Raw genomic sequence first — 27024 nt, forward strand, 5'->3', positions numbered from 1 at the left:
AGGACTGATGCCCAGTGGACACTTTGCTTGCAGCTTTTGAGAGACCCTGAAGCTGAGGACTCAGCCAAGTGAACCTGGATTCCTGACCCACATACACTGTGGGATAATAAACATTGTCGTAAGCCACTAAGTTTGGGGGTAATTTGTTATGCAGTAAAGATAACCAATACATACATGTGAAGGGAAAACTGTAGGTTGTACTAAGTGCCATGAAGAAAAAAAAAAAAAGAGTTCTGTGTTAACCAAATAAAGAATGGTGAGAAGTAGGAGGAAAAGAAAGGACGTTTGATGCAAACGTAGAAAAGAGCTTGCCATGTTGGAGGAATTGGAAAGCCAGGCTGGCTGAATGTTGGTAAATAACGAGGGGAGACTAAGGACTGCCCCAGAGACCATGTTAAGACATCTGAATTTCTCCATCGATGCAATGTGAGTCAATGATGAAAACTCATTGAAGAGCCTCCCTGAGTGGCCCAGTAGTTACCAATCTACCTGCCAATGAAGGGGATGTGGGTTTGAGCCCTGGTCCGGGAAGATCCCACATGCCACGGAGCAACTGAGCCCAGGAGCCACAACCACTGAGCCTGTGCTCTAGAGCCCACCAACCACAACTACTGAGCCCAAGTGCCATAACTACTGAAGCCTGTGCGCCTAGAGCCCATGCTCTGTCTGCAACAAGAGAAGCCACTGCACTGGGAAGCCCGTGCACCGCAACAAAGAGCAGCCTGCTGGCCTCAACTAAAGAAACCCTGCGCACAGCAATGAAGACACAACATGGCCAATAAATAAAAATAAATTAATTAATTTTAAAAAATGAAAACTCACTGAAGAGTTTTAAGAATGTGAAGGTTGTGATCCAACTGATATTTTAAGGTTATTCTGAGTCCCGTGTAAAGAAAGACGGGATTGTAAAGGAGCGAGAATGAAGGCAGGGAGACCAGTTGAGTCATTTGAGGAAGAACAGATGGTAATTTAGATAAGGGCATTGACAGGGAAGATGGAGGGGAGTGGATGAATTTGAAAAATATCTTGGAGGATGAATTGCAGGGCTTGGCTCTGGTTTGTCTGTGGGTTGCAAGAGTAGGAGGTGTTGGGGATGACTTCTAGTTTTCTAGTTTGAGCAATTAGATGGATCCTGGTGTTATTCACTAAAATAGGAAAGACTGGAGGAGGCACAGACACTGGAGGGGTCGAGAGACTAAGTTTGGCTTTGCAGAGGTTAAGTGTGAGATGTCTAAGGGCTCCTAACATTTAATGCCACTTTCTGCCTGCATGGAGCTTGCTTCATGATAAGCATGCAGTATGTCATAGCTATTTTTTTAATTGAAGTATAGTTGATTTACAATGTTGCGTCAGTTTCTGCTGTACAGCAAAGTGATTCAGTTATACGTATACATGTATCCAGTCTTTTTTAGATTCTGTTCTCATATAGGCCATTACAGAGTATTGAGTAGAATTCCTTGTGCTATACAGTAAGTCCTTATTAGTTACAATGCTGTGTTATTTTCTGCTGTATTGCAAAGTGACTGAGTTATACATGTATATACATTCTTCCTCATGTTCTTTTCCATTATGGTTAATCGCAGGATACTGAATATAGTTCCCTGTGCTCTACAGTAGGACCTTGTTGTTTATCCATCCTATATATAATAGTTTGCATCTGCTAATTCCAAACTCCTAATCCAACCCTCTCCTGCCCCCGCTCCCCTGTAGCAACTGCAAGTCTGTTTTTTTATGTCTGTAAGTCTGTTCCTGTTTTGTGAATACATTCATTTGAGTCACATTTTAGATTCCACATATGAGAGATACCATATGGTGTTTGGCTTTCTCTGTCTGACTTACTTCAATTAGTGTGATCATCTCTGGGTCCAGCCATGTTGCTGCAAATGGCCTTATTTCGTTCTTTTTTACAGTTGAGTAGTATTCCATTGTATAAATGTGCGGTAGCTATTTTTATTAGACACAAAGGGACTTGACTCTTTTTCTGTTTTCCATAATTCACAACAACAACGAAAAAGATCATTCACAACAGGACACCAGGTAAGTGCGCACAGGATGACTCCCTCCTGCAGGAGAGTTTATAACGTGCAGTGTTTATTCATAATTCTTCAGAGGATGAGAATGCTCAGAGACGGAGATGCACAGCTTCGAGCTTTTATTCATTCCAGACATATTTTTGAAAGGTTCCTAGACTCCAGGACCTATGTAAGAGCAGGTATCTTCAGGGACTTCCCTGGTGGCACAGTGGTTAAGAATCCACTTGCCAATGCAGGGGACATGGCTTCAATCCCTGGTACAGGAAGATCCCACATGCTCTGGAGCAACTAAGCCCGAAAGCCACAACTACTGAACCCAAGTGCTGCAATTACTGAAGCCCATGCACCTAGAGCCTGTGCTCTGCACTGAGATGGCTATGTAGCCCTGCTCACCACAACTAGAGAAGCCTGTATGCAGCAACGAAGACCCAATGCAGCCAATAAATAAATAAATAAATAAATAAATAAATAAATAAATAAATTCTATTAAAAAAAAAGAGCAGGTATCTTCAGAGAACAATAGAAAAAAAAATACTGACAAATATGACTTCATTGAGTACTTCAAAAATCTCCCACAGCGACTCTATGAATGGGCTAAAAAGACAAATGACAGACCAGGAGGAAATATTGATAATAGATGAGACTGAGCTCTCCATAGCAAGCAAACAACCTAAAATAAAAATGGGGGTGGGCAACTTCCCTGGTGGCACAGTGGTTAAGAATCCGCCTGCCAATGCAGGACACAAGGGCTCGATCCCTGATTGGGAAACTAGATCCCACATGCATGCCACAACTAAGAGTTCGAATGCCACAATTAAGGAGCCCTTGAGCACAACTAAGGAACCCGCCTGCCACAAGTAAGGAGCCCGCCTGCTGCAACTAAGACCCAGCACAACCAAATAAATAAATAAGTAAATACTTTAAAAAGGGGGAAGGGAGGTGAACAGACAATTCTCAGGAGGAGAAACATAAGAGGTAAATAAATATAGGAAAATATACTCAAGCCATACAGATAATCTCAGAAACAGGAAATAAAACCATCGAAAGAGGGAATTCCCTGGCTGCCCAGTGGTTAGGACTCTACGGTTCCATTGCAGCGGGCCCCAGTTCGATCCCCTGTCAGGGAACTAAGATCTTGCACGCCACATGGCGTAGCCAAAAAAAAAAAAAGCCAAAAAAAAAAAAAGCCAAAAAACCCAACAAAAAACCCTACCATCTGAACAGCTTTATTGAGGTGTAATTGACGTACAATAAACTATAGATATTTCAAGTATACAATTTGATGTGTTGACATATGTACACACCTGTGAAACTATCTTCACAATCAAGATAGAGAACATACCCCCTGAAAAAAATGTCCTCCTGCCCCTCCCCACCCTAGTCTCCCCAAGCAACCACCATTCTGCCCAGGTGGCTCAGCTGTTTAGTTTCTGGTGTTGGCTCTGCTAAGGGCACCACTCCTAACATTCCCCTGCATGCCGCTGGGTGGCTGTCCATACACGTTGCTTGCTGTTGGGCTTACATCCCCACAGGGCAGGGGGACTTGTACATCCAGGGTCTCTAGGGTATCCAAACACTCAGCTTTAGAATGTCATGTGCAGCTGGCTATTCCCCTTGGGGGCAGAAATACTGTTAAGATAGCAGACTTGAAATTTCTACCTTTGCAAAGGCCCTCAGCAGCATCTGGAGCTGGCCTCTGGGGGCTCCTGCCACCCTCAGTCATGGGGGAGGGGTCTCCCTGTTCCTACACTGTCTGTGCAAACACGTGGTTTACACTGAACACCTGCTGTCGTCCTGGAGTCTGGGGTCTCGGCTGTGCTGGGCAGAGGCACCTGTGTGAACACCCCCTCCCCAGTGAGAACCCTGGGTGCTGGGTCTCCGTGAGCCTCCTTGGGGACCACACCTCCCTCGTGCTGTTGCGTCTTTTTCGGCATCCATGGGACTCTGCTGGGAAGGGACTCTGAAGGCTTGTGCCTGGTCCTGCGTCCTCACCCCACGCCTCTGCCCTCTGCTGATGTTGCCTCATATCCTGTCGATGCGACAAACCACGGCCATAAGGACGATCACTGGGGCGCCTCCTGGCAAGTCCCCTCTCCTGGGGTGGTCTTGGAGACACCCAGTGCACTTTTGTAACCAACGACACTTGGTTTTGCCTTTTCATTTTAGCCATTCTGGTGTAGTTATCTCACATGATGGTTTTAATTAGTGTCCCTTCATGGCTAATGAAATTGAGTCCCTTTTCATGTGCTTATTGGTCAGTTGCATATCCTGGTTTTTGAAATGCTTTTCTGTTTCGCCCAGTTAAAAAATTGGTTGGGTGACTTCTCTTTTTCTCATCGATTTGCAGGGGTACTTTATATTTTTGTCAAGTAGATATTGCAAATGCCTTCACCCATTCAATGGTTCACCTTTCCCCTCTCTTTTATTTTATTCTATTTATTATTATTTTTTTAAACAACCGATGCCACACGTGGTTTATTGAGGTTCAAGCCCCAGCCCCTCCCACTACAGGCCATGTGTTGGCCATAAGGCTATGGTCCCAGTGATCTTTCCCACCAAGAAGGCTGGCCAGGTCCCAGAGCCTAGGAAACCTTCCAGAGTGGTCTCCAGCTGTGGGGGGACCCCATTCCTGAAGAGGAGGGGGCTGTGATTGAGTGAGCGGTTGCAGCTCTCTGATTAGCTGACAGCACGACCATCGCATTATGGAAGGCACTGCTCACCTACTCTTACGTTGTTTCAGGGCCTGGGGTGTGTGGGTGTCTGCGCTGGAGTCATCGCTGGGCCCCTTGGCGGTACGGGTCAGGGCTAATAAATCGGTCAGCAATGGGAGGTGGTACACAGGTATCTCCCGTCACACAGAAATCACTCAAGAGAGGAGAGCAGGTGCTCTCGGCAGGGGGCAGGGGCATGTGCTCCCCTCCTCCCCACCACGGGCCTCAGAAGTTGTTATCGATATTCCAGAGGTCCCTGCTCTGCACGTTGGCTGACCCCTGCAGCATCCAGGTGAGCATCTTTTATTTTTTAAAATATTTATTTATTTATTTATTTTATGACTTATTTGGTTATGCTGGGTCTTAGTTGCGGCACACAGGCTCCTTAGTTGTGGCATGCAAACTCTTAACTGTGACATGCATGTGGGATCTAGTTTCCTGACCAGGGATCGAACCCGAGCCTCCTGCATCCGGAGCATGGAGTCTCATCCACTGTGCCACCAGGGAAGTCCCTCGCCTCTCTTTCAATGTAGTTCAGTTGGTTGATTTTTTTTTTTTAATTTATAGTTAGAGTTTGTATTAGTCAGTGTTTTCCAAAGAAACAGAACCTATAGGATGGTTCTGTTTACATCTATCTATATCTATCTCTCTATCTCTCCATCTATCATCTATCTATCTATCTATCTATCTATCTATCTATCTATCTACCTATCTATCATCTATCTATATCTATCTATCTATTTATCTATCATCTATCTATCTATATCTATCTATCTATCTATCTATCTATCTATCTATCTATCTATCGAGGGAGAGAGAGGGGAATTTACTTTATGGAACTCGGTCGTGCAGTTGTGGGAGCTGGCAGGTCTGAAATCTGCAGGGCAGGATGGTGGCAAGAGTTGACATTGCAGCTTAAGTCCCAAGGCCATCTGGAGGCAGAATTCCCTCTTCTCTGGGGGGACCTCAGTCTTTTCTTGTAAGGCCTTCAACTGATTAGACGTGGCCCACCTGCTCTCTAGAGGGTCATCTGCTCTACCCAAAGTTGATGGATTTAAATGTTAATTTCATCGAGACTTCCCTGGTGGTCCAGTGGTTAAGACTCTGAGCTTTCACTGCAGGGGGTGCGGGTTTGATCCCCTGTCGGAGAACTAAGATCCCACATGCCACACAGCATGGCCGTAAAAAAGAAAAAAAATATATAAATGTTAATCTCATCTAAAAATACCTCCCCAGCAACATCTAGGCTGGTATTTGACCAAATGTCTGGATGCTGTGGTCTAGCCAAGTGGACACATAAAATTCACTACCACAGTGCTTTTTGTGTTATCTTTAAGAAAATTTTGCCTACTCCAAATCACATTCTATATTTTCTTTTCTTTCTTTTTCTTTCATTTTTTTGGCCTCACTGCACAGCATGTGGGATCTCACTTCCCTGACCAGGGCTCAAACACATGCCCCCTACAGTGGAAGCGTGGAGTCTTAACCACTGAAACACCAGGGAATTCCATATTCTATGTTTTCTTCTGCCATCTTTCTGGTTTTACCTTTCATAGATTCCATCTGCTTACATTTCAAAAACAGGTCAGAACTAACCCTTGGCATAGACACTGGGGCAGCGTTATCCTTTGGGGGTCGTCAGTGGAGGAGGCTGGCCGGAGTCTGTTCTTGATCTGGGTGCCAATGACATGCGGGTAGGGGTAGGGGGAGTGCTCCATTTGTGAAAATTCATTGAGCTGTTTGCTTATAATGTGTGCACTTTCGTGTGTGTATGTTACACAGTAATAAAAAGTTGTGACTTTCCTGGTGGTCCAGTGGTTAAGACTCCGCGCTTCCATTACAGGGGGCGCAGGTTCAATCCCTGGTCAGGAACTAAGATTTCATGTGCCCCATGGGCGTGGCCAAAAACAACCAAACCAAAACCAAAAAAAAAAAACAAACAAAAAACCCCAAAACCAAAAAAACACCCCAAAAGTCCGCAGGAGCTCACAAAGACCTGGGAACAGCCGTGGTTGGCACCCTGAACCTACCACCAAAGGGATTCACATCCTCTGACCCCCATATCACATCAGGCAAAAAAGGCAACACAGGATGGTGCTCCCCCCGACCCCAGCACAAAGCCTCGCAGAATGTCCCTGGTGAGAAGGACTTAAAATTCTGAAAGGGGAGTCAGCGCTGAAGGCGCAACCCCAGTCTCTAGGATGCTGGCCGTTTCTAGGCCCAAGCCCAGGTGGTTTCAGGATCAGACGCGAGGCCTTGTTCTTTCTGGTCCTGATGCTGCGAGCAGCCTGCAGGGATGGAGGCGGCAACGTCGGGGAGGCCGCGGCGCTGGCGTGCCCCTTGGTGGCCTCAGCTCCTCATCTATGGGGGCCACGTCGGGAGCGCTCGGTGTGTGTTCTGACTTTGAAATCATTGCCTTTGCAGGCCCTGGGGGTCGATTTTGGGGAGGGATCGGGTCAGGTCGGGGAAGCCAGCTCAGTTTGGGGTTTTCAAGGTATTTAAGTTGGGATGAAATCTCTACCGCTGATTTAGGGACACTCTAGAACCAGTGAACAAATTATTTCTTTATTTTTTGGCCACGCTGTGTGGCTCGAGAGATCTTGTTTTCCCCGACCAGGGATTGAACCCAGGCCCTCCACAGTGAAAGCGCAGAGTCCTAACCACTGGACCGCCAGGGAAGTCCCCTGAAGAAGATATCTTTGCTGATGGCAAAATGGTTTGGGATACTTGTTTCTTTGACATGTTTATCTAGGGCCTATTGTGTGCTGGTATTACTGCAGGGTAAGGTTTCTCAGCCTCAGCACTGCTGACTTTCAAGGCTGGGTCATTCTGGAGGGGGGCGTCCTGGGCACTGTGGGGTGTGGGGTAGCATGCCTGGCCCCCACTGGGACAACCACACACCTCCCCAGATATCCCCTGGTGTCTTTAGGGGGCAGAGCTGCCCCCTGGGTGAGACCCGCCTGCTTCTGTGAAAGAGACATAGCTTGTTTCCGCCTCGTTGCTCCATAGCTTGTTTCTGCCTCGTTGCTCCACGGACTTAATCTGGGTGGGACTTGCAGTCTAGCTCCCTAGGAACTGTGCACGAAGGGTGTGGAGATGCAGAAACAGAGCCTTCCCGGACCCCACCGACGGAAGCAGCAGGTGTTTTACATCTCAAGGCTCAACCTACTCCTGGAAGCTTTCTCCAAGGCACTGCTTATGCTAAATCTATGTTTAATTGCCCCTCCCCCCCCTTTTTAAAAACTCAATGCACTTCTGACAGCAATATTCAGAAATGTCCTATTTCTAACTCATGTGGGATCAGGCAGTGATTCTCGAGGACACACCTCTCATCAAGTTACACAGACAAGTCATTGGCTTCTGGGTTGAGATGTTGACAGTTATTCTTTTTTCTTTCTTTCCCTTTACCCCACACTTCCGGTGGTTCCAAATCGGAAAATTTCTGGATCTTTCCTGAACACTTAGACTGGGGGTGGGGTCAGTTTGGAAGAGGCTCTGCAGGGCCTCCCAGCAATGGACAAACCACAGGATAGGAGGGAAGAAACAGAGATTGCCTGGGAAGACCTAAGGGCACACGTAGATGCTCCTGGAAGACATGGGTCCTATTCCTGCGCCCAGCAGTGCTTCTCAACGTGGACTTCTCCAAACAGGTGTGTCCCAATGCCCTGAGATGCTTGTTTAAAATGCGGAACCAGTACGGGGCTGGCTAAATACATTGAGGAGATTGCATAGACTGGACCCGTGGTTCTCAAACCCTGCGGGGGTGTGGAGCAGCACCCCTGGTCCCTACCCACTTGATGCCAGGAGCATCCCTTAGTCCTGGCATCCAAAAGTATCTCCAGATATCGCCCAGTGTCCCCTGGGAAGGCAGGGTTACCCCTGTTGACAATCACCGGCCTAGGTGAATGGTCAGAGTTGATGGGGGTGGGATGCAGGCACCAGTGATGAGGATTCTCAGATGATTTCCATAGCAGCCCAGGTGGGGACCACTTAACCCTCCCCTCTGAGCTGGGGGCCACCAGCCCATCCTTGCTAATTGCAGACGAGGAGGAAACAGGCTTAACTGGCACCATGAAGCGTTAAGATGTTGCCGATAGCAGGTTCTGGAAGGTTTTGTAAAGCCTTAGAAAGATGCTGGGATTTTTTCTCTCTCCTTTCTGATGAATTCTTGCTCCAACAGATTGACATAAATTGGAACCCATGTGGAGGTGAGCCAGGTGAGGACGGGGGGAGGGTCACTGAAGACCCAAGATGCCGGGATTCCTGCCAGATCTGGGACCGGTGATTCACCTTCGAACTTCACAGCCCATCACAGAGGCTGCAAAACTGGGCATTCAGGTCCTTCTGATTGGCTGGGAGACTTGGCCGAGCTCAAGCCTGTGGGTGACAGGCTCTAAGCCACCCCAGTAACCCCCACCTCCTGGTGGTCACGCCCTGCGTTATCCCCTCCTGTCGGGTGTGGCCGAGACCTGCGACTCACTTCTAACCCAGCGTAGGTGATGGCTGCCATTCCCAAGAGTCCATCATGGTACCTAAGGTTCAGTCCTGCTAGCCCGCTCCCTCTAGACTCTCTCCCCTGCCGGCTTTGAGGAAGCTAGCGGCCACGTGGGGCTTGTGGAAGGCTAACTACTGACCACCAGAGACGTGCATGTCCGAATCCCTGGGACCTGTGAGCATGGTTCCTTACGTGGCGAAAGGGACTTTGCAGGTGGGATTAAGTTAAGGACCCCGAGATGGGGATGCTCCTGGATCACCCGAGGCCGGGGGTCCAGTATCATCACAAGGGCTGTTGTAAGGAGGCAGAGGGTCTTCCCTCCCTGGTGGGCCAGTGATTAAGACTGCAGGGGGCGTGGTTTCAATCCCTGGTTGGGGAACGAAGATACCACATGCTGGTTTAAAAAAAAAAGAAAGAAAAAAGAGGAGGCAGAGGGAGATTCAACACAGACAGAAGGGGAGAAGTTCGCAGTTGTAACATTATACTAACGTTTTATTTTTATGGGTAGTTCTTCTACAGCTCCATCAATGATTAAAATGTCAGGGTTAAGAACCAGTTCCTATGTTATTAGGCCATGAAAAGGAATGAAATTTTCATACATGACATAACATGGATGGACCCTGAGAACACGATGCTCAGTGAGAGAAGCAGACACAGAAGGACACACAGCGTGTGATTCCATTGATGGGAAACGTCCAGAAGGGTCAGATCCACAGACAGAGAGTGGGTTCCTGGTGTCAGGCGCTGGGGAGGGGGTGGGGGTGACTGCGGATGGGGACGGGGCTTCTGGGGGTTTAGACAGAGCTGATGGTGGCACAACATGGTGAATGTACTAAATATCACCGAATTGTATATCTTTAAAATATATATATACATATTTATTTATTTTGGCTGCACTGGGTTTTTAGTTTTGGTATTCACGGGATTTCAGTTGCTGCACATGGGATCTAGTTCCCTGATCAGGGATGGAACTCGGGACCCTGCACTGGGAGCGCAAAGTCTTAGCCACTGGACCACCAGGGAAGTCTCTGTACATTTTTAAACGGCAAATTCTATGTCATGGGAATTATATCTCAATTTTTAAAAAGGAACCATTTCCTCAGGCAGGTAGCTGGAGTGACAATAATGCCAGTTTACTGCATTAACTCCTGTGGAAACAGATTGGGAACTCGGGGCTGGCGGGACCAGCCTTCCTCACCGGCTCCTCTGCAGGACACGGCAGCCGAGATCAGGTAACGGTCTGGAAGTACAACCCCCCGGAAGCCACAGCTGAAGGCGGTGGTCCAAAGGTGTTTCCATAGCCCAGTGGCGGGGAGGGGGGGAGCTGAGCGCAGGCCCTGATGCCGTCTTTCGCCTACAGCATACATGGTAGCCTCTAGACGCTGGGACAGGCAGGGAGCGATTCTTCCCTGGAGCCCCGCCCACACGGTGGGTCCCCCCACCCCCCTCAACGTCTGGCCTCCAGGGCTGAGATGGTCTGTGTGGTTAAAAGCCAATCAATTTGCGGGACTGTCTCAGGGGCGGCGGGAAACGCATACACCACCCGTTTCAGTGGTTCCAAGGTGCGCCGCACGCACGGGGGCCAGGCTGGGGGCTCCTGGAAGCTGGGGCAGGGGGCAGGGAGCGGGGCGCGGCGGCGCTGAGAGGTCGACACGGAGGCGGGCAGAGGTCACGATGTCTATTTATTCCCCACACGTTATGTTACGCTTGTCACCATGGCTAGCACGCAAGAGTCAGGGCACATGTCGCCGGACGTGTGCCAGACTGCGGGGGGCTGGCAGCCGTCTCCCTACTAGTCACCTACACGCACGGTACTGGGTCACCTCGCACGCGGCCCCGACACCGCCCGGGGGCCTCCGGCCCTCCAGTCGCCAACCGGCCTCTCCTCCCTGCCCTGCCCGACCGCCGGGACACCCACGGCGGCTGCCCGGCAATCTCAGGCCAAGGCGGGTGGCACCAGGGCCCCTGCAGCCCCACCCCCAAGGGGAGGAGCGTCCGCTGGGGACGCAGGGGCGCCGGGCCAGCGGGACGCCCAGTGGGCAGGAGGGCGGTGGCCGGGACACAGGGCCGGGCTGGGACGGGCTGGGGGGGGGGCCAGGTCGAAGCTGGTGGCGGCGCCCCTCGCGGCCTGTCGGTCCTGAGCCCTGGGAAGAGGGCATCGAGAGCAGACCCGCGCCCATCCACACGCGCGCCTGGAAGAGAGTCCCAGACACGGTCCCGCGCCCCCAGGCCGCCCGCTCCGGGGGCGCAGGGAGACGGGGCGCCGGGAGGGACCGGCCCCGGGAACCTGCAGCCGCTGCTCCTCGTGCGAGAACCCGGGTCCGAGGGCCGGGCGGCTGGCAGTGAGCTCGTCCGAGCAGGGGGCGGCCGGGGCGGCCAAGGTCGACTCAGAAAGCGGCTTCTCGGGGGCTGGGGAAGCCCCTGAAGACAGACCGAGGGGGCGGGGCTGCGGGAGGGGCTTGGGGGCCACGGCAGCCCCACAGGCCGCTTGTCACCGGCATACTCCGCCCACCCCGGAATATTCTAGAAAACACTGGAGTGAGTGGGTTTTCGGGGCTGGGGGGGGGGGGGGGAGGTGGTGCTGGTCTGCGCTCACAGCTTGCTGGCTCTGTTTCCAAAAGGGTATGAGGGCCGTGAGAGAGAACATAAAGGGAGGGGAGGGCGGGGGCAAAAACATAAAAATAATGAAAATCCGTCCTAACATGCAGGTCGTTTCTTTTTCTCTCGTGGGCGGTCCAATGGGAGGAGACGGAAAAACGCGAGAAGGCTTCCGGTCGGCGGGGAAGGATCCGATGGCGCTGGGGGGCTGGGGGGACAAACAGGCCACCTGAGCGGGACCGGGCGGGGGAGGGGGACTGGGATTCGGGTAGAAACACCTGGCAACGGGCCCGATGCCCCGGGACGCCCCCGCCAGGCCTCCGTGACGCAGGGACCGCCCCCAGCCGCCGCGGGACTCACTGGGGTGGTCATTCCTGCTGGTCGTCGTTGCTGGCGCTGGGGGTCCGACTCCGGATCTGACTTCGGAGCTGTTCTATCAACTCTGGGTTCTGCTGCTGCATCTGCTGAGCGAACTGCTGGCCCCTGCGGGGAGGGGAGGCGCACCCGGGCTCAGCCGGGCCCAGGGCCCCGGCCCCGTTGCCTCCCACCTCACCTGCCCCTCGAGGGCAGGGGCGCCGCTCCCTTGATGCAGGACCTACAGAGCAGGACCCTTTGCCTCGGGGTGGGGTGCCCTGCCCCACCCGGCTCAGGAGCCCCGCCCAGCAGGTCCACTCACGCCTGGATGAGGCTGGCCAGGTCATTCTGCGAGGGGCTGGTGCCGGGAGTCCCCAAGGGGTTGTGGCCGCCCGAAATCATGCCAGACATGCTGCAAAGAGAGCCCTGGACTCGCGGACGGCTCAGCCCCCTCCCTCTGCAGCACCGCCCGACCCTCCCCCTCTGCAGGCAGCAGTCGTCTGAGGGGCCCAAGCCCGTCCCTGGAGCACCTTTAGGACGGTAGCCTGTCCATTTCATCAGCTTTCCCAGCAACGTCCATTTCCCCCTTAAAGGCAGTGATTCTCAACGGGGCAGTGCTGTCCCCTAGGGACACCGTGCGATGCCGGTGACACAGAAGGCAACAGTGTCTGAGACCATTGACGGGGACCGTCCAGCACAGCGGGTTTCTGGTGGTTGGGGGCTGGGGAGGGTGCTGTCGGGAACGGGGTTTCTTTCTGGGGTGATCAATGTCTGGAACTAGACAGTGGCCACAGCTACAGGACATCGTAAGGTGTACTTAATGCCACAGAAGCGTAAACCTCAAAATGGCTAAAACCGTACATTTTAACCGCAAGACCCAAAGGAGAAAGGTGGTCACTTACAGCTGTTGAACTTGGGGATTGTTCATGAGGTTTGATGCCTGAAGAAAAGGACAGATTTGTCAGAAAAAGCAAGCTCCCAAATGCATTTTGTCCACAATAGGGAGCACGGGTTCAATTCCTGATCGGGGAACTAAGATCCCACAAACCACACGATATGGCCAAAACAAAAAACAACAACAAAAAAAGACACACACACGAACAGAAGCTGGGGAGGTGCCTTCCAGGCCGTGGCTCTTTCCGTAAAGTGCCAAAGAGGGCTGCCAGCCAGCCTCAGCCTGCCCACTGCCCTGTGTGGCTGTCTCGGGCCATGGTCGTGGGATCACCGGGCACGGCTGGGTGCTGACAGCACCGCACAAAGCCTCGGGAGCTGTGACCACCGACCCCAATGGACGAGGCCAAAGGACTGGCCACTGTTAGGCCACTACCCCCTGCCAGGCGGCTTTGTGCCCAGCCCGACCCTGGACGAGAGTGCCGGCCCAGCTAAGACGTGGGGGGCCAGACGCTCCTTGTGCAGGTGGGGAGGTTTCTCTGACAGTGGGGGCTCCGGGCTCCTCTCTCCCTGACGGTCTGAGACCCTGAGGCCCCTTGAGCCAGTGGTGCGGCCTGAGGACCAGTGAGACCACCCGGGGGCAGACTGGCGTGTGCTGGACACGCTGGGCACCTGCTCCCAGGGGACGCCCTGGTGCAGAACACGTGCCTCTGGACCAGACGGTAGTCAGCCCGTTCTCTGTGGGTCCCTGTGCCCTGCGCCCTGTGGTGTCTTGTCTGCACCTTGGGGAGCAGGTATGGCCACTTTGCAGTCACCGTGGCCACACCGTGGGGGGAGCCCAGGCTGGAGGGGCGGGGGTGGAGATTCCCTAAGTTATTCAGCTGGGAGAGGCGGGTTCAGTCTGTCCTCTGTGCTCAATACTGAGGGGCCTTACAGGGGCAATGCAATCCCACCGCCACCCCGAGACACCCACGGCTGTCCTGACTGCGGGCGGGGCGGGGAGGCTGCTCTACGCCCCACAGTGCCCGCTGTCCGCGGCGGGCGGGGGCCGTTACCATGCTCATGAAGCTGGGGTTGTTCAGCAGGCCTGCGATGTCGAAGCTGCCGACGCCTCCCGTCTGCAAGTGAGAAGAGCCCTGGTCAGTGGTGTGTGCACAGAGGGCCTGGACGGCGGGCCCTGGGAGCTGAGGGCTAAGATCCTGTGTGGGGCCCATCTGGAACCCTGGGCGTCCTAGCGACCCCGGGCAGCTAGGCCCTGCGGTCAGAGGGTGCTCCGTAAAAGGGTGGCACCACGGTGTGGGTCTGCCGGGACGAGCACGGTGTGCTGACCGTGGAGGGGGGCCCCTCCCAGGGGTGGCCAATCCCTAGAGACAGTAACCAGCTCGCCCAGGAGCGCACCTTTCACACGCACACCAGCCAGTGCAGGGCTGCACCCCAAGCCCTCCGGCACGGGCATCCCACAGCCGGGGCCGCCGTCCCCCCGGCCTCGTCACCCCGGGACCATGCACACTGGCCCATCCTGAGCCTGCTCGCCTGCCTGCCGCTCCTTCCTGGGGGATCCACCCCCAGGCTCCGCCCACACCCCATCCCTCTGCCCCCTCCCGCGCTGGGGCTTCCCTGTGTGCTGCGCCCCCTCCCGTTTCTGCGGTTGCGGGGCGGGGGGGGGGGGGGGGGGGGGGGGGGGTGTGTGTGTCCGCGAGGATAAGCCTCGTCTCTCAGGACAGGACCCGGTTCAACACAAGCCGCGCCACCCGCACCAGAGAGTCTGCACACACAGGCCAGGCCCAGCCCTCGGCCCCGCGCCGCCTGCCCCACGGCCGGTCCCTGGGGGGACTCACCGGGCTGGGTGCCTCTCTCAGCCGCAGCTCCGCCACCTTGAGGTTGGACTTGTAGGTCTCGTTGTCGGGGTCCAGCTCCAGGGCCTTCCTGTAGTAGGCCACCGCCTCCGTGTGCTTGTTGAGGCTGGACAGCGCCAGGCTGCAGGAGGGGCGGCAGGCGTGGGGGAGGGCCCGGGAGGCTGCCGCCCGCCCCCAGCCCAGCCCATGCGGGGTCACCACCTCTCGTCACGTGCAGGGGTGGCACCAGAGGCTGGGAGCGCGTGGGGCAGGGGTGGTCGAGCCCCTCCTCCCTGCTCAGGCAGAGCTGAAACCCAGGCGTGCCCCTGGACCACACCGGAGTTTATGCTAATGAGACCTGCTTATGCTAATGAGGCGGGCCTCCAGGAAGCCTCGGGCTGGGCTGCAGGCCCCGAAACCAAACAGCCGACCCCTTACCTCCTGCGAGGGAGGCGCTAGAGATGGGTTATAAAACCTGCCGCCCCTGGTGACCGCCCCGCGTGCTGGGTGGGGGTGCATCCTGAACCCCACGGAAGCAGAAGCTCTGCCTCGGGACCTCCCCGCCCTCACCCACGGCGCCGCTCCATCTGCATCCTTTACAATAAGCCAGGGAACCCAAGTGAGCTCTGCGAGCCTCTGAGGGAATCACTGGGCCCGAGGAGGCAGTCATGGGAACCCGGACGCAGAGCTCGTGGGTCAGAGGCTCAGGGGACGGCCTGGGCTTGGGACGGACGTGTGAGGTGGGGCAGCCCCGTGGGGCGGGGGCCTTGTCCCACGGGCCCCGCGCTGAGCCCGGCAGCGCTGGACGCTGGCTGAGCCGCAGCTGCAGTGGGTGTGGAAGAGACGCTGCGCCACAGGGCGGGCGGGCAGCACTCACCCCATCCTTCCGTAGGCCTTGCTGTAGGATGGGTCTATGCAGATGGCGCGCTCGCAGTCCTGCACTGCCCCTGCGTAGTTCCCCAGTTTGCTGTAGGCCGCGGCTCTGCGGGAGGCAAGGCAGGGCAGTCGGGGGGAGCGGCTTCCTCACTCGCTGCTGAGAAGCCAGCGCGGGCGGCCCCCACTCCCGTCTGTTAGGTGGGCGGAGGCGGGGTTGCCAAGGGTGGGAGGCCGAGTTGGCCTGGGCGCCTGCGCTGGGTGAGCTGCTGGGGAGGATGCGGCAGTCTGGGTGCCGCCCTGTTCGCCGGGGAAACCGAGGCTGAGGGGGCAGAGGGGCACGGCAGCTGGCACCGCTGACACTGGCGCACACCTGGCTGCCACCAGGCACGGGCTCGTTACTTGGGAGAGCGGCTGAGCCATCGCTAGCCCACAGATGGACCGCCCCTCCCGGTCCCTTGGGGACCCCGCTCAGCCCGCCCAGGCCCCCCAGCCCCGGCCGTACCTGTTACAGAAGTAGACGGCGTTGGCAGGGTTCAGCTCGATGGCTTTCCCGTAGAAGTGCACGGCGGCCTCAAAGTTTTCTACTTTCATCTGTTCGTTTCCTGATGAGAAAGGGAAGAGAACGTACGCCCGGCTGTCCCCGCCGGGCCCTGGAGGTCTGAGATGGCGTTCTCGGCTCGCCTGGCTTCCACATGACGGTACAAGATTTCGGGGCCCAGGAGGCACTGCTCAGGCACAGGCTGGGGTGGTGGTGGAAGCAGGAGGCGGGTCTGCATCCAGCGCAGGACCTGACCCAGCCAGCGCTCCGTGGTGGCAGCTGTCACCGCCCTGGCCGTGGTACTGGGAACCTAAGCCTCACATACCGTCACTTTCGCTCCTTCCTTCAGAAACAGCCTAGTTTTAACAAGATGGAATCCACGTACCGTGAAACTCACCCTTTAACAGAGTATAATTCAGCGGTTTTTAGTATATTCAGAGTGGTCCGACCATCAGCACTAATTCCAGAACATTCCATCAACCGAAATAAGCACCACCCCCGTTAGCTGTTACCCCCCCGGCCCCGATGACCATGCATCCTCGCTCCGTGTCTGTGGAGCTGCCTGTTCTGGACGTTTCCCATCCATGGAATGACACCCCGTGTGTCCTGTGTCTGCTTCTCTCACTAAGCATTGTGTTCTCAGGGTCCCTCCACGTGAGCGTGCGCGTCAGGGCTTCTCCCCTTTGCGTGGCCGCGTGACGCTCCCGGGGGTGGAGGGCCACGTGTGTGTATCCCTCGCAGCTGACGGACATCTGGGCAGTTTCCACCCCTTGGCTGCTGGGCTCTGTGCTGCTGTGAGCACGCATGCACGAGCACCTTTGGGGACGCGTGTTTGCGCCCCTCCTGGGCACACCCCAGGGTGGAACTGCTGGGTCACGGGGTCACTCTAACCGCTTGGGAAGCTGTCGGACTGCCCTCTGCAGTGGCCTCACCATTTAATCCCTCCCTGTCGAGGGTCTGATTTTGCTACATCTTTGCATCCGTGTAAAAGCCCCCCGGCCCGTCTCCAAAGGCTGTTTGCCACCCGGTCCAGAGCCCGGGCCCAGCCGGCCTCCTCCCATCCGCCCCCCCGCAGCACGTGGCGGCCAGGTGTGCAGGGCGTTCCTTACCTTCGGTTTTGAGGCGTTCTGCCTCAGCCGAGTCCTCCTCTGATGGCGGGGTTCGCTGGGGGCTCCTCAGATCTGGCGGCATCTCCTGGGTCCAAAGCCAAGAGGAGCTGTCTGAGGGGCAGCGGACAACCTCCCACCTCCTCCCCCAAGCCCAGCACCCTTCCCCCTGCTCCCACCAGCCAGGGGGTGTCTGAGGACGGCGGAGCTCTGGCGGGGAACTCATGCCCTCGAACTGAGACAGAACCACGGCCCGTGGCGCCCAAGGCTCACCTTGCCCGTGGCGGCCGCTTCAAATATTTCCGGGAGAGTCTGGGGGAGTGCGAGGTCGCTGTCCTCCACTGTCACCCCGAAAGCGGTCTCCAGGCACTGGATGGCGACTGCCGGGGGACAAAGGTGCGCTCTGCTGAACCCAACCCCGAGCTGACGCGCCCCTTCTCGGGTGAGCTTGCCAAGGCCTTGGACGCATCAGGTGCTGCGTGCGGCCTACAGGGCAGTGCGTGACAGACCTGCCGCTTGAGCCCTGATGCCGGGAGGAGGGCGGAAGCCGCTGTCCCCGCCCCACGGGGCTCAGACGGTGATGTCAGCCTCTGTGGGGTCACCGTGCCAGGGCTGCCCGGGTGGGGAACCTCGTGGTCTCAGCGTGGCCAAGGTGGAATGGCCACCTCCTGCCAGGAGGGCTGGCAGCCAGTTGAGGCCTGGGCTCCCCACCCCTGGCCCCTCTCCCTCCTGTGACTGGTAGGGACACACACACACACCAGAGGGGACGGAGAACCTCTGGGAACTGCACCCTGCCAGAACACCCGTGGGAGGCCCAGCCTAAAGTGAGGGAGGAGGGGGAGGGTCCTGCGCTCACCTGGGGCTCAGCATCCCTACCTGAGAAAGAGAACCGCGACCAGCCTATCGCACCCACGCCATGGAGCTTCTAGGCACGTGGGGGGAGGGACACAGAGGAGGGGGAACAGAAGCTGGCAGCAGGGGGCAGGGGACCCGAGTTCCTGGGGGAGGCTGTGGCCGGCTCGTACCTTCCAAGCTCTCCTGGGCGTCGGACGAGAGCCCCCCGTGCCGGAGCTGGTCATGCAGGAACCGGATGATGGCGTAGGCCAGGCGCTTCTTGTTATCCATCCTGAGGCGGGAGGAGACAGGCCTGGGGCTTCAGGATCTGTGGACAGCGGTCCAGGGCGTGAAGACAGGATGGCGGGAACAGCCGGACCCTTTCTCCTCGCCGCCCCTCCACCCACCCCGCGCCTCCTGCTCCAGGGCCCCCAGGCCCCTCACGCACCCCCCGCCCTGCCCCACTGGAACCGCGTTAACTCCCTGGCTGATTGCACCTGCCTGACAAGAGACGCAGGAATGTTAGTTCTCCCCATTTCACAGAGGGGACACGGAGGCTGCCCAGAACGCCCTGCCGTCCTGCCCGATTCCAGCCCCAGGGTGAGCTGGCCCCGGGGCCGGTGCTCATCCCTGCTCACCGGCTGGACCGGGGTGTGCGGGGCTCCACAGGGACACGGAGGGCCGGCCACAGCCCCACCTGCTGCTCCTCCACGCTCAGGACGAGAGAACGTCCAACAGCTCCCGAGTCCCGAACACCCGGGGGGCGTGCACCGCCCACGAGGGTCAGACAGCACCAGCCGGTGGGCCTGAGCAGACGGAAGGCCCGGAGGGCACTGCCCCCCTCCCAGGCCTCCCGAGGGCCTCCTCTGGGTTCCTCTACAACCTGCTGTCTTCCTAGGCCGGGTGTGACCAGGGGACTCTGGTGACGGCTGTGGCTGTCACGACTGGGAGACGGCCCCCCCCAGTGCCGAGGGGAGAACCCTGGCGGAGAATGAGCGCAGGAGGGTCTGCTCCCTGTGGGCCGTGATGTGCGAGGCACGTCACACACAGCCTCGCCCCCTGCACAGGCCCACCTTCCACTCACAGGGGACATGGGCTCTGGGGGTGCGGAGGGCACCCCACGCTTGCCCGAGGCCACGCAGGGTTCACCGGGTGGCTGGGATCCGCCGTGTGAAGCCTCTTGGTCCCCCAAACGTGCCCCGCCGGGGTGGACAGGCTGAGTGGCCTGGAAATGGAGGGGCGGCCTGCTGGCCCAGTGACTGTTAACCCACGACAGGCTGGCGGCGGGCAAATCCAACGGGACAGAGCAAGTCATAACTGCCGGGCTTCGCACACTGGTGAGAGCAGGCCAGGCGCTGCCCGCCCTCGGCGCCTGGGAGCCTCCGGGTGAGCGCAGTCAGACACGCACGCTGGCCGCGCTCAGAGCTGCTTCTGGTCCGCGGAAAACTACATCCATCAACGACTTAAAGAAGGTGAGAAGCAGACACAAAAGGCCTCACAGGGTGCGATTCCATTGACGGGAAACGTCCAGAACAGGCAGATCACAGACACAGAGAGCAGGTGCGTGGTTGCCGGGGGCTGGGGAGGGGGTGGGGCTTCTTTCTTTTGGGGTCACGGAATGTTCTGGAATTAGTGGTGATGGTTACACAGCACTGTAAATGTACTAAAGTCTACTGCCTTCCATGTTTGAAGAACTCTGTTCCCACCAATAATCAAGCTGCTTGCTAATTAAAGTCTTATGATCAATGAAAATACTTTTCTAAAAAATAAAATAAATAAAGCCTGCTGACTTCTACGGTCTGTGAATTACATCTCAGATTTTAGAAAGGGAAGAAGTTAAGGCAGCTGTGTTTGGCACAGCTGGACAGGGCACTCTGGCCATCCCCAGAGAGCTCCACGGGGACGGCAATGAGCTTTCCTCCCCCATTTCTGGATACAACGAGCCTTTCCCAAGCAAATGTCTTTGGCCCAAGAGCATCCCTGCAACTGGGAGGTCTGGGATCAGGACGCCCCAGAGCCCGGAGGACAGAGGGAGAGCCCCAGGTCCACAGGACCACAAGGGCAACACAGAGGGGCACAGGGAGGCCAGCCAGAACAACACGCTTGTTTTGAAGACAGTGAAGCCCCCAAACGTGAGTCACCTTCCCCAGCGGAGCCAGCGAGCCGTTGCCCAAAATGCCGACAACGTCCTGGGTTCACAGGCGCCTGACAAAGAGCAGCGTCACTCGGCACAGCCAAAGGGCGGACACAACCCAGTGTCCACGGATGGAGGATGGATCAACAAACGTGCTCAGCCTGAAAAAGGACGGCGGTTCTGACACGTGCTACAAATATCACAGGTGACCCTTGAGGACGTGATGCTCAGGGAGAGAAGCCAGACACAGAAGGACAGACACTGTCTGACTCCACTCCCAGGAGGTCCCTAGAGGAGTAGATCCACAGAGACAGGGAGTAGATGGTGGGGCCGGGGGCCTGGGGGGGGGGGGGGAAGGGAGCCTGTGTTTCATGGGGACAGAGTTTCCGTTTGCGAAGATGAGAAAGTTCTGGAGGTGGAGGGTGGGGATGGTTGCCCAACAATGTGAATGTCCTTAATGCCACTTAATTGTGCCCTTAGAAATGGTGAAGATCGTCAATTTCACGTTCTGTCTAGTTTACTGTAATTAGGAAAAACTTTTGTTTTCAAAGCCCAAGTTGGGGGACTTCCCTGATGGCGCAGTGGTTAAGAATCTGCCTGCCAATGCAGGGGACACGGGTTTGAACCCTGGGCTGGGAAGATTCCACGTGCCTTCGAGCCACTAAGCCCGTGCACCACAACGACTGAGCCTGCGAGCCAGAACTGTTGATCCCACGTGCCTAGAGCCCGTGCTTCACAATAAGAGAAGCCACTGCAATGAGAAGCCTGTGCACTGCAACAAAGAGTAGCCCCCACTCACCGCAACTAGAGAAAGCGTGCGCGCAGCAATGAAGACCCAACGCAGCCAGTAAATAAATAAATTTATATATATATATATATATATATATATATATATATATAAAAAGCCCCAGGTGGTCCGCTCAGGATGTGAACCTCCGAGACCCCAGGACTCTGGTCCTTTATATATCCTGTTCTAATCAGGGGTCGAGGGCCACACCTGGCAGCCCTGCGTTTAGCTGAGAATGTCTTGTGCATCCCTACATTATAGAAGTGCCCGCCTAACACACTTGGTTTTCCTCACGGCCCCTGAAGCCCACAGAATTCACCGCCTGGGCCTTCAGGTTTGCCGACGCACTGCCCCCGCCTCCCCGACTTCTCGATCACTGTAAGGGTGAACTGGATGGAGGGATGCCAGGGTCTCCCAGAGGGGGTCACAGCTTGGCAGGTGACACAGTAAGGTCACAGGGCTGCGCAGCCCCGACGTGTTCCAGGCAGCACTTAGGGGCACGGCCCCCCTGCCAGACCCACGGGAGCTGGCGCTGCGTCACTGAGCTTCACGCTGGGCTCTGGGGGTGTGTGTGTACGTGGCGGGGATCTGCTTTCCCTCCCAGGGAACTCATGTGGGTCCTGTGACGACAGGCGTTTGCTTAAGAGTAGAAGGAAGGGGAATCTAATCTTTACGTGACTGAGCTGCGAGGAGGGGGGTGACTCCGAGGGAACTGTCAGGGTGCGGAGAACTGAGACGAAGTCACAGCCGTTCCTGGCACACATTCAGTTCTTCCCAGGGCGCCGGCCCACTGCACCTCAGGGCCTTTGCACGTGCTGCTACTGGCCCTCCCACCCCACTAAACCTCTCATCCGCGGCAACTGCTGCCTGGGTTCCTGCTTCCTGATGTCGCCTGGTCTACTGACGTGACATTCTCTCAAGGGTCCGGCCCCAACCTGACACACTAAGTGCTAAGACCAGGGCCCCTGGAGTCGCCCTGGGGTGACAACGGGGGCTGCAGCCTTAGCGCCTTAGGTCCAGTCATTGCCGCCTGAGGCCAGCTCCACGTCGCCTCCCCGCCCTGCGCCAGGATGCTCGCGTCACGTGTGAAGGAGCCCTGGTGATGCCCTCCTTCCCTCTTCTACAGAACGGGGTAACAGAGGCTCTAATGAGAACCCAGTGCCTCACGTGGGGCTTGCCCCCAGGCTCTGTCCACACGGGGCAGGGCAGAGGTCACTCCATTCGTGGGGACAGGGCCCTGTAGGGCGTTTAACATCTGCCTCCCTGGCATCTGCTCAGCAGTGTCCCCTGGGAGTGGGGGGTGGGGGGCAGAGTCACTCGGGGTGAGACCCCCAGGGTTTGGGATTCCACGGACCCCAGGAGACTACGTTCTATGACCGTGTGACCTCTGAGGTCCTGTGCTGCTGCTCACATTTCAGTACACACCTGGGAGGGAGGGAGGGGAGGAGACTCACAGACACTGGGGGCCCTCCTCGTTTACACTGTCTGACCACCGGGGATTTATCCTGGTGTCCAGGGTGAGCAGGGGGAGGACTCAATTTTTTCCCAAATAATGAATGCAGGACCCCTCCCCACTGGCACGGCTGACACGGGGTCCCGGTCACCCGCTGTGGGAGGCGTCCTGGGCACCGGGGGGTGTGCAGCAAGATCCCTGGCCCCACCCCCTCGATGCCAGGAGCCCCTGACACCCAGTGGTGACAAGCACAAAAGTCTCCAGACGTCACCAAACCACCCCCAGCTGAAAATCACTGATAAACACTAAGTGGGAGAAAGAAAGGTCAGCACGGCTCAGATTTTCTGGCCAAACTTCCAGCAAATCCTGCATCTGCGGGGTAGCTACTTGGAGTTTCAGGACTGCAGGAAAGGGACTGGGGGTCTGCAGGGGGACCCAGCATGTGTTGGACACAGGTGGGCCGCGAGGACTGCATCTCTCCTCCCCGCTGGGCACAGAACAGCCTGCGGCCCTTCCCCACCTTCCCGTGCCCTGCAAAGCCTAGGAATGCCAGGACACACTTCTCCTTGACTGCCACTGGGTACCGGGGTCTCAGGAACAATCCCGACTTGTCAGGCTTTGGCTGCCGGACAGAATTCTCAGGGCAGCCGCTCTCTCCACGGACAGCGAGGGCTTTGTGAGGCTCTGAAGGCGCCCGGGGCGCTGGCTGCAGGCATGGGGTGTGGGCGCGAGCCTGGCAGGGAGATGGACGCTGGCCCCGGGGTGCAGCTGCGGCCGCGGTCCAAGTGCCAGTTCCTCCTGGTGTCTTCAGAACCCCCGCCGGCACTCCGTCCACCTTTCCATTTTATCATTAAAAATACCCCAGCCAAGGGAGGGTGGGAGGGAGGCTCAAGAGGGAGGGGATATGAGGATATATGTATACATATAGCTGATTCACTTTGTTGTACAGCAGAAACTAACACATTGTAAAGCAATTACACTCCAATAAAAATGTATTAAACAAACCAACAAATACCCCAGCCTTGGGACTTCTCTGGCGGTCCAGTGGTGAAGACTCTGCACTTCCAGTGCAAGGGGCTGGGGAATCCAAGGTTCAATCCCTGGTTGGAGAACTAAGATCCCACATGCTGTGCGGCTTGGCCAAAACATCCAGAAACACCCCAGCCTCTACTCCTTTTATTTCCCTGCCCAGAACCGACCATTCGAAGGGGCAAAAGGGGACACTCAGGAAAACAAGTGACGCGGCTCCGGACCCCGGGAAGGAGCACCCTCTGAGACTGTCCACTCTTTCTGGGGGTGCCCTGCCCCGCCTCCACCCCGAATCCAGCTCTTCTCACCGACACCAGTGTGTGCAAGCTGGTCCTCTGCTCTGCACCTCCTCCCAGGGCACCTTGGGTCCCCAGAAAAGGGCTGTCCCAAGAGCTGGACCTCGGGCTCCTGGTGGAGCCCCACATCGCAGCCCTGTTTTCCTCTGAGAGGCTGCCAGGATATCCTGCACACTAAAAACCCTCCACAGCCCCCCTGAAACCTCCTGAGGGGGCACATGCGGCCCCTCACCAAAGCCTCTGCGTTCCAGTCAAAGGCAACCAACACCTTCCCTGCCGCACCTGGGAACCACTCACTCCTCCTTCAACACCAAGCAGGAAGGTCACCCCCTCAGACCGAGCTGGACACCCTCTTCCTCCTTTACCAGTCCTGCCTCTGGTCCAGCATCTCCTACAGGGCCTTCCAACTCTTTCCTGGCCTGCCCACCCCGCACCCAACTGTGAGCCACTGGACAGATCACCCTCCCCCGGGGGCCCCAGTGCTCAGGGGCGTTTGGTCCACACGGACTCAGGGACACCCCGGATTCTTGTCGTGGTCAGAGCCATGTGACCAGGTTCCTCTGGGAGGTCATTTCTCTTGGGTCTTGGTTTCCTCATCAGCAGAGAAGATGACAAGATTTGTGTCTTGCCTACCTACCAACTGTCCCCTTTACTCTTTCACCCTCACTGTGCATTGGCCGCCGGGGTCAGCGTTGCGTCTTGGCAAAAAACAAAAAAGGTAGGAAGAAGTAAGACCACAGCTCTCAATCGAGGGCAGAGCTCAGCCCCATTTAGAACCACTCACCCTTCCAGGAAGACTGAATGATAAACCCCTGAATGAAATCCATGAAGCGCCCATGATTTTCCTGGCCCTGAGCTGTGTGCCGTACATACAATGGTTTATTTCAGGGGTCAGTAAACTTTTTCTGAAAAGGAGGGTCAGAGTGAGGATGTGCGGCTTCCCGGATCACATGTATGTGATCGAACGGGCTGTGTTCCCACAAAACCTCATTCACAAAGACAGGCTGCAGTGGGATTTGGACCCCTGGTTACAGTTTAATTTAACCCGCATCGTACAGAACGAAAAATTGAGGCTTAGAGAGATGGGGGCACCCCTCATGGTCACCCAGCTAAGACGCAAATCAGCTGTTTTGAACCTGGGCGGGCTAATTCCAGAGCCTAAACTCCAAAATATCCCTTCCTCACCCCAAAAAAGTGGGCACGCACACAACACCTCGCGCGGTGATTTCCTGGGGAGGGTCACACCCTCCGCCCCCTCTGGGGCCCACTGGTAAAGAATCACTGGTCTAGGGTAGGATTTGACTTTGGCACTGTGCACACTTGGGACCAGGTCAGTCTCCATGGGGGCCGTCCTGGGTGCTGTGGGGTGGGGGGCAGCCTCCCTGGCCCCCACCCACTTGATGCCAGGAGCACCCCTGGTTGTGCCAGCCACAGATGTCCCCAGACATGGCCCCCTGGTCTAGGGAGAGGAAAAGCAGACAAAACAAATAACCAGAGAGAGAGAGAAACAAAAGAAAATGAGAACGTCACTCAGCGGGGATGCAGGGCGCACACGCATCTCCTGGCCGCTAATAACAAAACCAGCTGTCCTCTAGGAAGCGCTTGACAAGAAGCGGGAACCTCGTTAAAGAGTGTTCCACGTGCACTTAACCTCACAATGACCGTGAGAGGCATGTACTTCTACAGCCCCTGTTAGTAGAAGGAAAGTGCTGGTGGAGAGCGGAACCGACGAGCCCAAGCTTACACAGCCAGCGAGAGGTGGACGAGCTGGTCCTCCACCCCAGGTTTCTCCCGCCTTCAGCACAACAGGCAGAGGCCCTCCGCGAGAAATCAGACTAGCCGCTGCCCACCCCTCTGAGCTCTCACGTGGCGCTGGGGGCCCTGCCGCTTTAACCCTCCCGGGAAGCCTCCCAACCCAGGAGGGACTGTGACGACGTCCGTTTTACAGAAGAGGAAACTGAGGCCCCGAGAAGCCAAGGGGCTGGCCAAGGTCACCCAGGTGGAGAGTGGCGGCGCCGGGACAGGAGTCCCGACTTGAACCCCACGAACGGGGGGGCCCCGATTCAAATGGACCGTGTTTCCGGGAAGCAGCGGACACCCAGGCAGCGCTCACTACGTGCGGGGCGCTTTGCCTCCCGCTGTCCACCCGCGGGCCTCGGAACCCGCATTTCCCGTGCCTGGGGTCCGGGGGAGGGAGACCCGGGCCGGCGAGGGCCTGCCCGACGCCGTCCGGCCTCAGTTTCCCCTCCGCGCCGCCCACTCACAGCGCCCCGCGGATCGCGGCGACCCCGGCCCCAGACCGATGTCCTCTTACGGGCCTCGTAGCCCCGGGAACCCCAGCAGCCCCGAACCGCGGACCTCGGGCCCGCCCGGCTCAGCGCCGGGCCCCACCCCCGGCGCTCACCTTTTAGGCAGCCGAACCCGGACCCACCGACGGCTGCGCCTGCGCACCGCGGCGCCGCCCGGTCCCGCCCCCCCAGCCGCGAAGCCTGCGCAGAAAGAGCCGGCGCACGCTGACTTTCATTCTGCGCAGGCGCACCAATTATCGAGGCCTGGCGTGGGGGGAAGTGACGCAATTTAGAGTCTGAGACAAGCTGGTCGTTAGGGCAACTGACCTCTGGGACCGACGGCAGGCCGGAAGTCAGGATGGACTCGTCCTCCGCAGCCGGAATAGAGCGGTGCATGGTGGGACAGTGGCGGACTCTGTGGGTTGGCGGAGCCGTCACGTGGTGCCGAGTCGGCCACGTGGTGCGGCTCCGTTTGGGTATCTGGCGCCCAGAGGATCGCGGGCGCTCTTTGAAAGCGAGCGGTGGCTACTCACGCAACGTATTTGCTCATTTATTCACCCGCGCATCCACCTACAAGTGCATTCTTTCATTCACTCAACCCATAAGAGTAAAGTAATACAGAGGTGTTTGTTGACAGCAGGTGGCTCGTGGTCAACAAATCTTGCACACCGGCTATAAAGGCCAGCAAAATGTTTGCCCTCATTGCCTTGTATTGGGGTAGAGGAACCATAAACTAGTAAACTAGTACACAAGTGAATAAGTTTTA

At 56.8% G+C, this 27024-nt stretch overlaps 1 protein-coding gene across 5 annotated transcripts; it reads right to left on the reverse strand.

Moving 5' to 3' along the window:
• Positions 1-10904: 10904 nt before the first annotated feature.
• SGTA (small glutamine rich tetratricopeptide repeat co-chaperone alpha) lies at positions 10905-26448 on the reverse strand. 5 transcript variants are annotated; one of them, XM_057710193.1, is made up of 12 exons: positions 26375-26448; positions 18463-18599; positions 17711-17817; positions 17441-17525; positions 16296-16395; positions 15795-15899; positions 14921-15059; positions 14138-14200; positions 13094-13131; positions 12514-12603; positions 12198-12320; positions 10905-12037 (listed from the first exon to the last, which is right to left on the reverse strand). In XM_057710193.1, exons 2-11 carry the CDS (start codon positions 18560-18562, stop codon positions 12206-12208), a joined length of 942 nt encoding a protein of 313 aa, XP_057566176.1. In that variant the 5' UTR covers positions 18563-18599; positions 26375-26448; the 3' UTR covers positions 10905-12037; positions 12198-12205. The 5 variants fall into 5 exon arrangements, with proteins under 5 accessions (XP_057566176.1, XP_057566177.1, XP_057566175.1 ...); XM_057710194.1 differs by having other exon boundaries at positions 18463-18563; positions 26375-26436; XM_057710192.1 differs by lacking the exon at positions 26375-26448 and adding an exon at positions 26235-26367.
• Positions 26449-27024: the final 576 nt, after the last annotated feature.

Source organism: Hippopotamus amphibius, chromosome 15 (assembly GCF_030028045.1).
Source record: "Hippopotamus amphibius kiboko isolate mHipAmp2 chromosome 15, mHipAmp2.hap2, whole genome shotgun sequence".
Classification (NCBI taxonomy): Eukaryota; Metazoa; Chordata; class Mammalia; order Artiodactyla; family Hippopotamidae; genus Hippopotamus; species Hippopotamus amphibius.